The sequence below is a fragment of the Mus pahari genome, chromosome 4, assembly GCF_900095145.1.
Source record: "Mus pahari chromosome 4, PAHARI_EIJ_v1.1, whole genome shotgun sequence".
NCBI classification, from domain to species: domain Eukaryota; kingdom Metazoa; phylum Chordata; class Mammalia; order Rodentia; family Muridae; genus Mus; species Mus pahari.
The window spans coordinates 120,948,499-120,965,286 of NC_034593.1; the positions used below are offsets into that span (position 1 = coordinate 120,948,499).

Below are 16,788 nucleotides of genomic sequence, written 5' to 3' on the forward strand. Positions count from 1 at the left end.
AAAAAAAAAAAAAAAAGAATTAGCTTTGTTAATTAGGAACAGAAGTCTCTCAGAGCTTTCTGGAAAGGTATGTAGAGCAGACATACACATTTGCCAATATTTTCTGCAGCCAGTTCTTTTATCTTCAATGGAGTGATGCTGGTGGCTGTAAACGAACACTTTATTACAATTATCTTTGGTTTAGAACAGAAAGGTTTTCCCATTTCTCATTATGCCAACACAGTAACTTAAACACCATTAAAACCAATTTACCCTTTTCAATATTTATGAATTTCCAGCAAAAGCTGCCCCATTATAAAACATCAAAGCCCGTTAACTATGGCCCAGTTACCTGTGATGATAGGAAGCTAGTAAAAAAGTAAAAACAAAACAAACAAACCTTTTAGGACAAGCTAGTTTCTTGAAGTGCACATGTATCTTTGGCCCTAAGAAAAGGCACATGCTACTGTCACACAGTAAGGCCAGAAGATGCTCAGATGTCCCAGGAAGGTCTCTGGATGACAGTTTCCTCCACAGCTGCGGTTGAGCACTAACTGAGGAGGGATAAGAGCCTTGAACAGTGCTGGGTTTCAGAAACAAGAATTTCCTTACTCATGTAAAGCCTACTTTAATTTTTTGATGGAATACAGCCTCTACAAAATATTATTAACAGTCTTCATCTTTGACTTTGTAATCTGAATTCTTTATCAATGAATTCATAACATACTGCCTAGTGCAGTAACAAACGATCCAAATGACCTTCACTGTTCAGTAGTACATTGTCTTAATTGTAGTCATTGTACACTTGTATTAATAGAAATAAACTTGAGATAAACTTGTATAATCATGTAGATATTTCCTCATATCAAATACTACTTTTTAAACATCTAATGTCATCAAATCTAAATACTGGCTGTTAAAAACTTTTCTGGGAAATAAGCTACAATAGTCTCCATGTGTGAAGATCTATAAAAAGGGTTTTTGAGGGCTATCCCTAGAAGACAGAAGAACGTGTAACAACACTGGAAAGAGTTATAACACATCCATCTACATCAGGAAAAAACACACACATATATTTTTACTCTTTGATCACATACCATGTTTAATACACCTTTAAAAAGGAAAAGAAGAAAATCTTGTCTCATAATTTACAAAAAGAAAAATTAAAACAAAAATACAGAAGATAGAAAAACTGAGCCATAGCAAGGTATGATGGCCCATACCTTTAATCACAGCACTTGAGAGGCAGAGGCAGATGGATCTCTGTGATTTCCAAGCCAGCCTCAGCTCACAGAAGTTCTAAGCTAGCCAAGGCTACACAGTGAGATTTTTGTCTCAAAAAATAAAATAAAGAAAGTTAAATAAAATAAAATGAGCCATGCACTGTATGTATTTAAACTATGCAGGGTGCTGGACACTGAATAACTCCCTACTGAATGAAAATTGAGTCAAAACAGAAATTAATTTTAGAACTGAATGAAATGAAAATACAACATACTTAAACTTAAGAGACACAATGAAAACAGATCTGTATCGAATGCCATGTACAAAACTCAACTCCAAGTGGATTGAGGACTTCATAAAACCAGACACCATGGGTCTGATAAAGAGAAAATGGGAACACACATGAATTCAATGGGACAGGAAAACTCTAATATACAAAGAACTTAAGCAAAGTTGAACACCAAGAATATATGTAACACAATAACAAATGCAGTTGATAATTAAATGGAGAGTTCTCAAAAGATGAAACACAAATGGCCAGAAACACTTTTAAAATGTTTAATACTCTAAGCTGTCATGGAAATTCAAATTAAAACTATTTTGAGATTTCATCTTACCCCAGTCAGAATGGCCAACATTAACAAAATACGTAACAGAAGATGCTGGCAAGGATGAAGGGAAAAGGGAACACTTATTCACTGCCAGCTGGAGTGCAAACTTGTAAATCCACTATGGAAATCAATCTACCACCAGATCCAGTATAATACTTTTGGACATATACCTAAAGGACTCTACATCCTACTATATAAAATACTTGCTAATCTACACACTAAAGGCCTTTTGAAAAGATACACTGAAACACACTACTATAGAAGCTTCCTAAAATACATGAAATGGAGTTACCATATAATGGGAGCGACGAGCTCCAACCAGACAGACAACTTATAGCACCAAGTAGAACCCCTGTTCCAGATTACAGCTTATTGAGTCATTGACTAAAGGGGTCCATAATCCCTTCCCCAAAACACTACAAGCTATTGCTAAGCTACAGGTTGCCCTCCACAATCAGACAGTAAGGCTCCATTGCTCAACACAACACTTAGTTTTATGCCCTCAAACATGGAGAAATTGAGCTGGTGCTCAGCCCAGAAGCATCAACCATACGACTAGGATTCCTAGAAGTACTCTTAATGCTACTGAAGATAGAAAATAACTTCTCTTAGCTACAAACCCTGACTTAAAACTGTCTGAGATAAACTGGTCAATAGTGGTCATCTATTATAAGAATAACCAACCACTTTTTGCTTTGATTTAAGGCCCAGTCCACGGATAACCTATACCTGGCACTGTTATATGGCAAATAGTAACCTGACAACCCTGGGTTCGAGGGAGAAACCCAGGAGTGGGAATGTTCATAAAGTAAAAGAGCTTAGAGCACTCAGTACTAAATAAGGTGTCTTTATCAAGGCCCTCTGTTCAAAGCTCAGGGATGTCTACAGTATAGAAGGGAGGACGGCAACAGCAGAGGTAGTGGATGACTCCAAAGAAAGAGCATCCTGCATTTACAACAGCCCTGATACACACAGGAGTATCAGAGACTCTGACAGACCACATAAGACCTACACAAATTCAAGAGAAGGCAATCCTAGCACAGAGAAGTTAAAGTGAGCACAATGTCCCATTCCTTACGAGAAGCTATGCACACTGATAGATGCTGAGAGAAGAAAAGTCACTGTTCTCCAGAGGAGTGGCACTGGATAAACCAACCAGACTCCAGGGTAGGCCCTCTGACCAGGAGGAGTGGACAAATGGACTCCCTTTTGTGTGCTTTGTATTTTGCTAGTTAGGCGTGGCATTTTTTTCCTATTGATTTTGCTTGTTTTGTTTTCCCCTTTTTCTTTTTAAGAGAGAAAAAACATACAGTTGTATGTATAAGGTGGGAAGGAACTGGGATAAGTTGTGGAGTGAAAAGAATATGATCAAAATACATTATACAAAATTTAAAAAATAAAATTAGTTAATTAATTTTAAAAAAGAAATTATCAAAGCATTTTCCAGGGTGACTACATTTTATATGCCCATTAGCAATATTTATCAGTGTTGTCTGACTGAGTCAAGAATACAGGTAGACAAATAAAAACAGTCTTCATTGAAATCTTATCTTCTAAATGATTTCATGATAGTTTTGTGTTTATTACAATTTTTGAGGCACTTAACTTCACATAATATGATAAAGTTAAATATTTATTGAGAACTTTACTCTGAACAACAGAGAAAATAGTAGCTCACTTGGATAGTTCTGAATTAAATCTGCCCAGATTTTTTTTTTTTTAATTTTCACAGTTAAGTATAACAAAAAAAGAAAAATCCATTTATGCTAGGGAAATTTTTCCCAATAAAAACAAAAAAGAAAACAACTTTGATCTCATTTTTTGATGTGTTTTTAGTTTTTTAAATACCCAAAAGGTTGAGATGTAACACATTACAATTTAAAGGTATTAAATTATAAACAAAAATGTCAAGGAGAATTTTTTAACCTTCTGACACTGACAATCATCTTAAAAGAAAATTATATCTATATAATTATTATAAAATTATATACATACATACATATATATATATACATATATATGCATGCTAATTTAGAGTCATATCTAGCATGGCAAAGCAGAAAAAATACACTAGTACCTCAGAAAAAAGGTTTTTGAAAGACACAATTATTTTCATTATGTTATTAGGAGAACTCTGTCCCAGTTTATGTTTTCTAGTAGAACTGCCCTCCAGTAAATTTCCATAGTTGGCATGTGCTAAGAGGTGTGGGTAGGTATTACACCTGGCTGACTCCATGATCAAAACAGAAAAAGAATTAAGTTGCAAGAGTTTTTATAAAGTTTTGATGCTGTCCATGACTGAAGCAGACTTGTATTGTGACATCTCCCTCCACACTATCACTACACACAATAAAGCAACAGCCATATACATCTCAGAAAGCCAATGTAAGCACTCTACCCGTGGCCTGCATGGGGAACACTGAAGTAGTAAACTGTTTTAACAACCTTCCAAATAATGCAGGTGGATGTCCTAGAGTGAGAAGCAAGGGTTACCACTAAAAAGCACCAGTGCACCTAAAGAGTCTAGAACAAGATTTTATGATTGGCAATCTCTGAGGAAGGGCACTACTGACCTGTGTGGTTGGAAACTTTTATTAACATCAACTTTTGGAACTCCCAACTTTCTGACAAGAATAGTCAAAGTATTTGGAATATGTCCAAGTATTTGGAATAGTATATGGATGTATTTCCATACAGTAGAGCCTCATCGACCCAGGGAAAGACTCCTTCTAGGCCTCCATCCTCACTTCAGCTCTATCTTCTCCTGAAGGCACTGCCCACATTTCCCCTTGATTAACCAAATTCCTTGTGCTATATGAAAGAAACAGCATGGGGCTAAGGGTGCTGCTCTGTGGCAGAGTGCCTGCTGGTGCACAAGAGGCTCTGGTGGGGAATGGGCCAGTTGGTCTGGAGAGGATAAGAGCCATGACCGTCTATTGAGGCCTATTTTAACTAGTTTATATCATATGTCAATTCCTTCTTTATGTCCCAACTACTCTACAGAAAACAAATGCGGGAAAACTGAGTGTTTACTTAAGTGATCATCATCATAATAAGCTTTCAAATTAAAAACTTTAGTCTCCTATAATTAACATATATAAACATGGATTTCAAATATCTTGCTAGCAAGAGTTGGATGTGGCTTGAGGCAAGAACACTTGCCTAGCATATTCAGTAGGAGGGTAGGAGACAGGAGACCAGAGGCAGGAGGGAAGAGACGGGATGTAACCTTTATCATCTTTCAAGTAATACTTTCGGGTCTCTTCTCTCCAACAGCTGATGAAATTTCCTGGAGTTAATACTACTTGTAAGAGAGGACTGATCCATCTAAGAGCTACTGGAGACTAGAGAAAGCTACAAAGGCAAGGAGTTTGGGGAACAGGTGGTATAGGAAACCTTTGTTCTAGGTTTTAAGAAAAAGACTGAAAATCCATTCCCAAGTTTGAACTCAGAAAGATTCCTAAGGAAAGAATAGTAGATGATTCTGGGCTTAAGTTCTCAGGCTCAAACAATCCTTATTCTAGTTTACATAGAGTAGGAAGTTACATAGTATCACTCTATAATAATAGAGTATGTAATGCTTGAACATTCTGCTGCAGAATGAGGTTGTTGGTTGACTACTGAAATTTTCACCAAGTCTTTTGCTAGCAGTAGACATGATTAAAAAAACATTTTAAAACAGAATTTATCTTGTAAAGATTATAATTACCTTCATGAGAAGTCTAAGGACACAACCTAAGTTCATATAGACTATAAACTATATGGATGTCAAGTTAGGCAAAAGTTTCATATAAATGTGGTTAAAGTAATTGTAAAGTTTGTTTTTATATTGCAGAAGTGAGCAAATGAGCAAATGTCATGGTAACATTGGGAGCTGATCATTCTGAGAAAATAGCAGAGAAATCCAAATCCAGACAGTCAGGGGGGAAGGCCACAGTTACTCAGAAAACACATTGCTATGGAAAACAACCTACAAATTATTATTAGAATAAAGAGACATAAAATTCAATATGCTGCTTCCAGAAGACTATAGGTTAGATGATAATATATGCTGAGTTAAGTGTCCTATTTTGGTAACTGCCGTAAGGCTGTGTATCAGAATGTTCCTGGGACTAGCTACATGTTTAGGTGTAAAGCAGAATGAGTCAAAACCTATTCCAGGGTTTAAAAAAACCCCATCAATCTTTACTTCTCTTTTCTTTAAAGTAAATAATTTCAATTATTCTCCTATGTTTAGGGAGAATTGGAGTCAACAGAAAAAGAACTGTAGTTTAAATGTATTCAGTTTAATAAAATTGCTGCATGCTTATCCAAAGGACTTACAGTCTCAAACACTTATTGTGTGTTTGAGAAGAACAAGTATGCATGTGAGTAATTATAATGGACAAGAAGCATGATACAAACACCAGAATTAAAGCACTGGGGATGGGGGTTGGGAAATAGCTCAGCTGGTAAAGTACTTATCAAGCAAACATGGGGAGATGAATTCAGATTTCTAGCACCTATGTAAAAGCCAGGTGTGTTGGCACACATCTGCAACTCTAGCACTGAACAGAGTGAAAATAGAGATCCCTGGAGATCCCTGGACAGCCATCCTAGCCAAGTGGATGAGCTCCAGGTTCAGTGAGAAATATGACAGCAGAAAATGATATAATTGTGGAGAGCAATTGAGGAAAATACCCTTTACATGTATGTACACACACACACACACACACACACACACACACACACACACACAGTACCAATGGTAGGACTAACAAGATGACTCAGCAGGTAAAGGAGCTTGTGTGAAAGCCTGAGTTCAATCCCTTGTTCAGAAAGGTAGAAGAAGAGAAGGAACTTAAGATATCTGCCCTATGACACATGATGTATGTACCATATGTCACACACCATGGAATACACACTGAAACACCAACATCACAATACACATATAGTATTAAAATTAAAAATCACTGGTGAGTGATTAATTCTAACTACTATATTAGCTAACATTTACCATTTACAATTTACTTAGTCATATTAATTCACTGGATTCAGAAATAACCCTAAAAGACACTATCATTATCATGCCTTTACAGCTGCAACTGAAGCAACAAAAGTACAGGGAAGTTGACCATCTGGCCACAGGCCACCTAGGCAAGTGGCTGCCCAACCAGGTTTTGAATCCAGGCAGGCGACTCCATAAAACACAGCTTAATAAATAAAGTAGCATATGAATTGATTCTTAAAGGATGGATATATTTGAATAGGTAAGAAATAATAAAAATTTTGGTATTTATACTGGTTGAAAAGTAAAATTGAGAATAAAGAGATAATTAATATAGATTTAAAAGTGAAATCAAAAGGTGATAGATAGTGCAAGATATAAGGAGAAAAACAGGTTAGAGTAGAGAGTGGTAGATTGGAGAGGCTGAGAACTGACTCTAAGGATGAACACAGCCTTTGTTAGTAAGACATAAAATAGACTGGTTCTTACAGTAGCCATCAACTTGTTATATAGTTCAATCAATGAAGTAGAAAACATCATAGCTAAGATAGCAGAAAACTCTGTTTATCAAGAGTGAAAACTCTGTTTATCAAGAGTGAAAACTTTGTAGGTACTAGGCAACGACTGGTTTCTGTGATCTGTGATCTGCTGTGCAATCTTCTTTTCACAATATTTATAAAAACCCAGTGCCCCAACAAAAAGGATGCAAGTAGGAATTAGGTTTCTTTTGTTTGTTTGTTTGTTTGTTCGTTTGTTTATTCGAGACAGGGTTTCTCTGTATAGCCTGGATGTCCTCGAACTCACTTTGTAGACCAGGCTAGCCTTGACCATAGAAATCCACCTGCCTCTGCCTCCGAGTGCTGGGATTAAAGGCGTGTGAATTAGGTTTCTAGGTCAGTAATAGCGCCATGTCTCCACGTTCTGTGACTCAAGTACACAGTGTCTAAGCAACAGGATCTTACTGTCAAGTTCTGGAGGGTAATCAATAGCATTGGCAATAGGTTGTCAACAACTCCCAAAGGGAACAATACATTCTTGGCTCTGGCCTTTGTTTTAATTTAATTTTTAAGATTGATTTTATGTATTTTGCCTGCATGTATGTATGTGGTATATATACATACATGTAAGAGCTTGCTGCTCTTATAGAGGACCCACGTTCAGATCCCAGAACACATATGGCAGCTGACAATTGTGTGAGGGATCTGATGTCTTTTTCTGACCATGTGAGCAGCAGGTGCACTTGTGTTCCACAGGGCAGAGCATTCTGCATTCTCTTATTCTCTGCACCTCTGCTTTCCCCTCCTCCACCCAGTTTAACCTTCCTGTTCAATTACTCTCATATGACCCTTTATAAAACTACATATGTCTCTTCTAACTAGACGATTAAGTAGTGATCCATAACTGGCCAGAATGCAGAGAATGAGAGAATGCAGGATGTGTCTCATGGAACACAAATACCTTAGTTCCTCCTCTCTAGACTCATACATTGCTGAGAGGGTGGAAAGGCAAGAGCCAGAGGCAGTAATGATTTTGAGAAAACTGTGTCTCCTTGCACATGTGTAATGGGGCAGGTACACATATGAACTCACAGCACTTGTGACAGGAAGCACCAGACATGTGCCAGCCCAAGAAAGACCAAATCCCAGTATGGAGCGAGGAGCTGGGCGTGAAGTCCCACTCCAGCCAAGAAACTACGTTAGCTGTTGAGAGAGGAAGAGTCCATTTTCTCTAAGTGTGCAGACCCTGGTAAGCAGGCAACACTCCAGGAGAAGGCTATACAACCAAGAATATTTGGGAAGCACAAATTATTTTTGATGGGTTAAAAAAAATACAATGTTGAATGTGCAGGCCATGGGGGAGGGGTTCTGGGAAAACTTGGAGGACAGGATTGAATATGATCAAAACTCCTTGAATGGAATTCTCAGAGAAGTAATGAAGTATTTTTTAAAACGTATTTTTTGCAGCAAAATAAAACTAAAGAACAAGAAAAAATTGAAGAAATAAATCTTTGACCTATGCTAAAATATTTCTACCTAATAAAAAGCACTTTAAATGATATTTAAAAATCAAGTTCCCTTTACATATTTAACAGAGTTTCTGAAAGTAAGGAAAATCCATAGTCTTGTAAAAGGATAAAAGGCTGAAAATTGGTATAATAACCTTGAATTGGCACCAAGGCTTCCCTGAGGATGTGTCTGTCTATTAGAGGCCTGCAATGGAAGAGGAAGATGGAGAAGCTTGTCTTTGACTGTCTCTGCAGAACTGGGACAACCACCACTACATAAAGGCAAAACCCTTCAAAAGCTGTGATCCTGTGAAGACACATACAAAAGTCCAAACAACAACAAAAGAAGATCTCAGCTACAAGAACAGAGAGACAGACCTACAAACTGAAAAGCTAAGGACAATGGTCTTAAGTTCTATATTTGGAGATGCTTTAATGAAGAAAGAGAAACTCTTTCTGTGAGATTATCCCCAAACTGTCAAGAAGCACAGATTAAAGTGTCACCAAACTCAACTCACACTGTAACATTACAAAATCCACAGGAAAGTAAGAAATTAGGAGTGCACTCACCAGAAGAAATGAGTGGCAGAATTAGAATCCCACTGAGTATCAACTACTAGAAAAAAGTATCCAACATAAAAATCATAAAATCAGGAAACTGAAATATGACCATGAAAAGGTTTATTTTAAACAAAGCGCTCTTCACTGCTTGTTGTTTATTTGAACAACTGTATCTTATTACCCTAAGTTATATGGTTGAGGAAAGAATTATAAATTACTAGATGATGAAGGAATTTTCTTAATTTTTATTACATTCGATAAATGGAATTGTAATTATGATGTCATTTGTATATTCTAAAAAAATAAAACTTAACAGTTGTTTTAAAATATGTCGTCATGGAGGGGGGAGAATTTAATGAAGTCAGTGTAGGAAACATGGAAAGCAACAGTCAAAGAGATATTTCAAGTATGGGTAGATGGCTCTGAAGGGAATATCCACAATGAACACAATCCTGACATCAACAAGCAAAGCAAAGCTCACCTTCCTTCGGGCTGACAGCAGCAGGAAGACTGCTCCAGTCAAGGGTCCAAGCAGGACAAGGGTGCGGAGAAAACATCGCTTCAATGCCTTTTTCCTAGAGAAGGAAGGAGGTTCCAGGTTAGTGAACTGATAAAGCCCTGTTTTCTATTTTCTACACTGACAAAGGCAATTAAAATTAATCACATGTGCACCAAAATACTTAGCGACATTAAAAAAAATGCAAAATGTTTTTAAAAAATATAAAATGCCATTTTAAAATCAGTACATTGCTATTATTTTTTAATTGTGGTAATAAAAGTAATGCTGAGAACATTTATAAGTAATCAGCCAGTAACTATCCAAGGCAGGGGCTGGAGAGATGGCTCAGGAGTTAGGAACATTTGTCACTCTTGCAGAGGATCTGGGTGTGGTTGTCAGCATACGTTATTGCTCATAACCATTGTTAACACCAGTTCCAGGGAATTCAATGTCTTCTGATCTCTGGTACCAGGCAATCATGCAGTACTTACATAGACATGCAGGCGAAGTACTATATGCATAAAATAAATGGTATAATAGAAAAAAGTCACTTGAAAATTTTATCAAAATATATTCATAAACTATTAAAAATTCTGACCTTCCATTGTTCATTAATGTCTATCTTTATACATGAAAACCAACTATTTAAACTGCAAGCTACATTTACTGTACCTAAAAACTGCTGACACAACTCACACACCACCCTATCAGTTTATCTAACGGTAGTATCTCTAATTGATTCAAAAACCTTAAAAAACTTTTTTATTTCATTAAATTTGTCTGTTAGGTTCTTTCCTGTGTTATACTTTGCTCATTTAAAGCCAGGCATAGTGAACTGTTGCTTTAATCCAGCCCTTGGGAAGTAAAAGCAAGAGGATCAGTAGTTATAGGCCAGCCTGAGTTATGATGATCTCCATCTCAAACCAACCAATGATCCAACAACAAACTCACCAAAAGCTGACATTTATTCAATCGATAGAGAGTGGCATGGCAACCACAGATGTATGTATTTCTCTAATCACAGAATGTGACTCCACATCCCACAACATAAATGACCACTGTTCAGATATTAACATTTATAGGAAACCTATTTGAAGGAAAATTTATAGCCAGGGATACTATGTACATCTTTAAGTCTCAGCAGTACAAAGTCTGAGGCAGGAAGATCACTTGAGCCCACAAGTAAGGCAAGAGTGGGAAACATTATGAACTTCCGTCATTCTCAAGAGAAAGCAAAATCTATCAAGGCAAGTAGAACCCAGTAAGAACTGCTGATAATTCACCTTTAACAGTTACTCATGAGATTACTTTCCATTATGAAAACTCACTGAATTTGGTTACCAAAAGAAAGAACAATCGTTTTTACTAGGGATACAGATGTAATTACAGATGTAGGAATCGAGTACTCATTTGTTCCTGGAAAATTAAACAACACATCTGTCTGAGATCACTTTTCTCCTTTCTATGGCCTTTACTCTGACTTTGTTTCTATTCACTCCAATCTCATTTCCATTTTACGGTCTTTAAAAAAATACACCATATTGAGATACTACAACAAAATGTACCTTCCTCAAGTATACATACTTTGGAAAGTAAATTGAGGTATTTTTCTATTTACCTTTAAATCATCAATCTCTCCACAACACAGGCTCCTGCCACTGCCCTTGGCCACCTCCCAGAACTTAAAGGCAAGACCAGACTATTGAAGACATCACACACTTCAGAACCAGGATTTGGAGGAGCTAAACTAGAGCTAACCCAGAGGCCTCCTCCCTGAGAACTAGCTTTAATAGTATCTGTGTAGGAACCATGTAAACAGTGAGGGAGAAGTAATCAACGGTTCTACCCAACTGTAAGGTACCTGAAAGATATGCACAAATGCAATTCAGCTTGTGGTTACCCAACACCTACCTAATTGGACTTAGGGTCTGCTCAATGGTCGAGAACTCATGCCTAGTACTATAAACAGTAAACTACCTGAGGTCATGAGCGCTACAGGAGAATCTTACTGCTCATGTGAATTCTAAATACTTACTTAACCTTAAAACCACACATAAGGGTAACTTCACCCCTAATCAAAAAAAGCTTCTTTTTGTAGCAAATGAAGACTATTGCAGAAATCCAATCCTGGTTGATACAACTACAACGTAATCCAAAGGCTCAGAGAACACTGAAAGAAGAGCAGAAAGACTGTAAGATGTAGGAGCTGTATATTTTCTTCAAGATAGTGTTTTCTATATATGGCAAGGAGGCTGTACCCGTGAAGTCGGAACAATTTGATTACCAAAACAAGACCTGCATAATGACAATCAACTGACAAGCCAACCACAGATAGGGTTAATACCACAAGGCCCTATCACTAGTAGAAAGCCTACAGGCAGTTATGGCTGCTGAGAGAGAATCTAACTCCCCAGGAACAAGTCCCCTGATAGGTTATCCAATCCAAGTGGACATCACTAAGCACATACACATATAAGCAACATTAAATGGGTTCAGTGGGGTTTTGTGTGTGCGTGTGTGTGTGTGTGTGTGTGTGTGTGTGTGTATGCATGTATGTACAACAAGATTAAAGGCCATGAATTTGAAAGATGGAGTAACACTAACACACACACACACACACACACACACCTGAAGAAGAAAGAGGGAAGGCAGGAATGAAGTAAATACAGTAAGTAAGAAGTACAGAAGTAAATACTCTATGAAATCTAAAAAAAAAAAAAAATGTAAGTTTAAAAAAATGAAAACATGACACTTGCATAAAATGGATAGAATGGAGACCATCATGCTCATCAGAATAAACCAGACCAAGAAATAGTAACTAAATAACCAAAATAAAGACAAAAATCAAAGTTCTGTAACACAGGAAATTTAGGTCAAAATGACCAGACAGGACATTCCTTTTAGTTCACACCATGAATAATTTCTTTTTAAATACTACTTTAATCTATGTATTTTGACTTGAAAACAAGACTAACAGAAACATTATTTGTTAAATAAAGATCTGAATAGCTATAAATAAGATGCATAATTGATGATGCCAGAAGATGATTTATTAGCTGAGAAAGTATGCTCAAAGGGATAGTTTTTTAAAAAGAAAACTGTAATAAAACAAGGTAAATACCATCAACTTGGTCATAGTCGGTCTTGGTCCTCCTATAAATAAAGGGTCATTTTGCTCATCTACAGCGGCTTCTTCATTAGGATTCACAGGTTGTTCCCTTGCAGAATTCAGCAACTCTGGTAAATTCAGAAAGTAGATCCCACACTTAGAAGCTGCTGTTTTGACTTTTGGCACTTCCTGAATCCTCTGATACCAAGAGGTTAGTAGTGGAAACTCTTGCAGCTTCTCTGAAAATTTCTTGCAGATAATTACCTGTTTTAAAAAAGGGGGGGAGGAGGATATTTTAGAAATATATATGATTTTTATGACAATGTTAACAAAGTGTCACATATCATAAAAAACTTACACATCTCAAAAGTACAATTCAAATGAACTTTGGGAAATTCAAATAATTGTGCAAGTACCACCACAATCCAGTTCTAGGACACCATAATGTTGTAACAGTTTGCCGTAAACTTCTGTGCTCAAAACTGGTTGCCGGTAGCCAGTGATCCGTTTTCCAAGTTTATAATGATGCTTCTTATACAAGGTAATAAAATCGTAAGAAGTATTTGTGCTTTTCCATTTAGCATTATGTTGCCAACATTCACTCATATAGCTAAGCTCATTAAGTACTTTGCTTTCTTTATTAATAGTCATTGTAAAGAACCACTGTAACTGTACGTAACTGGTAATTCAGTAGGTGAGGGACATTGGCATGTTTCTAGCTATTGCCTACCAGGAACTGAACTGGTAGGTTAAAACTATTCAATCATTCTCTATGGTGGCTGTACCAGCTTAGATTCCCATTGTGAAGATTCTAATTCCTCCAGTTTTAATTTCTATTTATTGTTACTCTTTGTGTAAGATATTTGTATATGTGTTTGAGTACAGGCATTTGCTTGTTACCCACGGCAGATGTGTGGAAGTCAGAGAACAACCCTATGAGTTTTTCCTTTGCACTGCAATCTGGAGATAAATGCAGGTCATCAGGCTGGTGTGGCAACTCCGTTTTCCTTCAAGGCAAATGCTTTCTCCTACCGAGCCACTGTGCTGGCCCCAGTTTATCTCTTGTCAACATTTGTCATTGCCATAACATTCCAGACATTCAGTAGTTCTCCATAATAATGTTCATTTTCCTTTCCTTATGATTAATGACAGTGAATACCTCATATTTATTTGTCATTTGCACATCTTCTGTGGTGGTGCCTTCTACGGCTTTACTATTCATTAATGTGATATTGCTGAAGACATTTCATATGTCATCAAACACAGAAAGACAGAGCTGGTGCCTAACTCGATGCGTCATGTCCACTGACTAGCATTGCTGGTGCTGGAACATATTCTGAATGCTACCAGAGGAGAAAAGTCATCAACATCACCCAGCTACAAACCCTGTGACCTACAACAGTAACCTGCTTACAAAATATAGTAGTACAATAGTGTCATGAGAATATCCAACAACTTTTAAAAATTGGATGTAAGGGTCGCTCCATGAGATGGAACCTACACCTGACCTTACTAATGTGACCAAGAACCTGAGACTAGATAGGTCATGGTATTGTACTTTTAAAGGAACATAGCAATAAAACAACTACTAATGACATATTGCTATACCCGTATATTAATGCAACAACAAGCCATCACTAGAGAAGTTTCTTTTTGAAGTAGATGGTAATTAACACAGAAACTCACTACAGGACAATGGAAGAGAGTGAGAGTTTGGAGCAGTCAGCCCTAAATAGGATGTCTTTATCAAACCCCTCCCCTCAAGGTTCAGGGATCTGCACAGGCAGGAGGTAGAAATATGGTAATGGGCAGAAGTTGTAGGTGACTCCAAGGAGACAGTATTTTTTAGACAGTGCTGATGCTTATAAGTCACAGAGCCTGTAAGAGAATATGTATTCAGATTCAAGATCAGCACAAATTCAAGACAGATGTAATCTCAGAACAAAGAAAAAAAAGTGAGCACAGTATCCCATCCCTAACCAAGATGCTATTTCTTGGAGTGACTGATAAGAGGTATATCAAACACACTCCAGGGCAAGTCCCATGACCAGGAATGGGAGACCAACATGAAGAGGACTTCATGGCTTTTGTATGCTTTTTGCTTATTTGTTTTGTATTGTTATTTTGATTTTTTAAAATTTGTTTTGATTTTTTTTTATAGACAGATAAAAAATGAAGTTGGGGAGGTAGGAAATGGAAAAGTTCAGGAAGAAGTTGGGGGAGGAAAGACTATGATCAAAACACACTGTATGGGAAAATTTCAAAGCATTAGAATAAACTTATAACAAGGAAATAAACGGCTAAACTACAAAATGGACACCTTATTCTAAATAGATACCTTACCCTAAAAGTTGTATATATGTTATAAAAAAAATAAAAAAATACTAATCGTCATATATCATTAGACAATTGAAAATTAAGATGGCACCTCTACATATGTATTAGAATAATAAAATTCCAAAACACAATACACGAGAGGGTGAGGATGTGGCGCAAGAGAAACTGCTTGGAAAGACAGCTTGGTAGTTCCTTACAAAACAAGCTCACTACACAGCGCAGCGATACTGTTATACAGATGTGAAAACACTCAAAGCTTATTTACAGCTTGGATCAAGTTCATCCCATTGCTTGTCATAGTTTAACCCTCTCTATAATCACCTTCTCATCTGCACATGTTTTCAACTATAAATCATGGCTAACAATACATTTCATTGTCTCTGGCTTTCATCACACCTGGAAGGGTCTCAATATGCTAAGTATAGAAAGCTAAATGGACAGTGCTATATGAAAACCAAACATGTTAATATATACTTATAAATATCTCTGTTTAATGGAGGAAGCAGTAAGTTGAGCTTTAAGCAAATTGTGTAATAATTTAAATTTATCACAATTTTATGCCTATAAAGTGTCCACGGTCATGGTATTTTTAGTAGTGAAGGAAATTTTTCAGCTCAGTAGAGAAATATGGGATAGAGTTTACAGCCCCATTTTGATTAATAACTATTTAAACTTTCTTTTCTTTAGTAAACATTATCATCCCTATAGTATACCATTAAACTTTATGTATTATTAGAAAATAATGCAAGTACATACTAACAAAGTTCATGCTTGGTGGGTTAAGAAGGATATTTCAATGAAGCAAAAATAAAAATATAAAATGATAAATATTAAGAACTGAAAAAGGTAACTATAGCAGCCTCTGCACGTATATTTTATCCATATTATGATTTTGTTTTCCAAGGTTTCCTAGTCAATCATAATCTGAATCAAATGGAAATTTCCAAGAATAAATAATTCATGAGACTTGAGGAAAATGTGTGCTAGTCCTCAATACCTTATAAAATGTATTATTCATTTTGAATTAGATTAAAATGTTTTAAAAAATGCTATCTATAAGGCACTGTGGGAGCCAAAAAAATTATAGTTCTTTATAAAATCCTTAACTGCCTAGAAATAAATTAGGTGTTAAGAGAATTGAATTTAAAACACAGAAAAATACTTCCACTCTTTCATAAACTCATAACTCCCAAATAATGAGAACCAAAGATAGTGAGAAGACTAAAATGTTAAAGGACATCAAAGTCCCACATTTAAAAAGGTCAGTGACCATGCAGACAACACAAAAAAGCAGATGAACAAGGCAAGAAAATCAGTTCAAGACCCAGACAAGAAAGTAAGCAAAGTGCATCAAATGGGTAGTAACTTGGAGAAGAAATGTAAAGACAATAGAGAAAAAAATCAGCAAGAAAACTGAGACTATACAGAAGAACCAAAAAAATTCTCAAAATGAAAGGATCAATTCATAAAACATCC

At 36.5% G+C, this 16,788-nt stretch overlaps 1 protein-coding gene across 1 annotated transcript in view; it reads right to left on the reverse strand.

The window, feature by feature from the left end:
- Gstcd (glutathione S-transferase C-terminal domain containing) overlaps positions 1–16,788 on the reverse strand; it is a 97,400-nt gene that overhangs the window by 64,707 nt on the left and 15,905 nt on the right. The window contains exons 4-5 of the mRNA XM_021196103.2: positions 12,988–13,239; positions 9,849–9,942 (exon numbers count right to left, since the gene is read on the reverse strand). Coding sequence (XP_021051762.1) covers positions 9,849–9,942; positions 12,988–13,239 — 346 coding nt within the window. The remainder of the gene's footprint in view (positions 1–9,848; positions 9,943–12,987; positions 13,240–16,788) is intronic.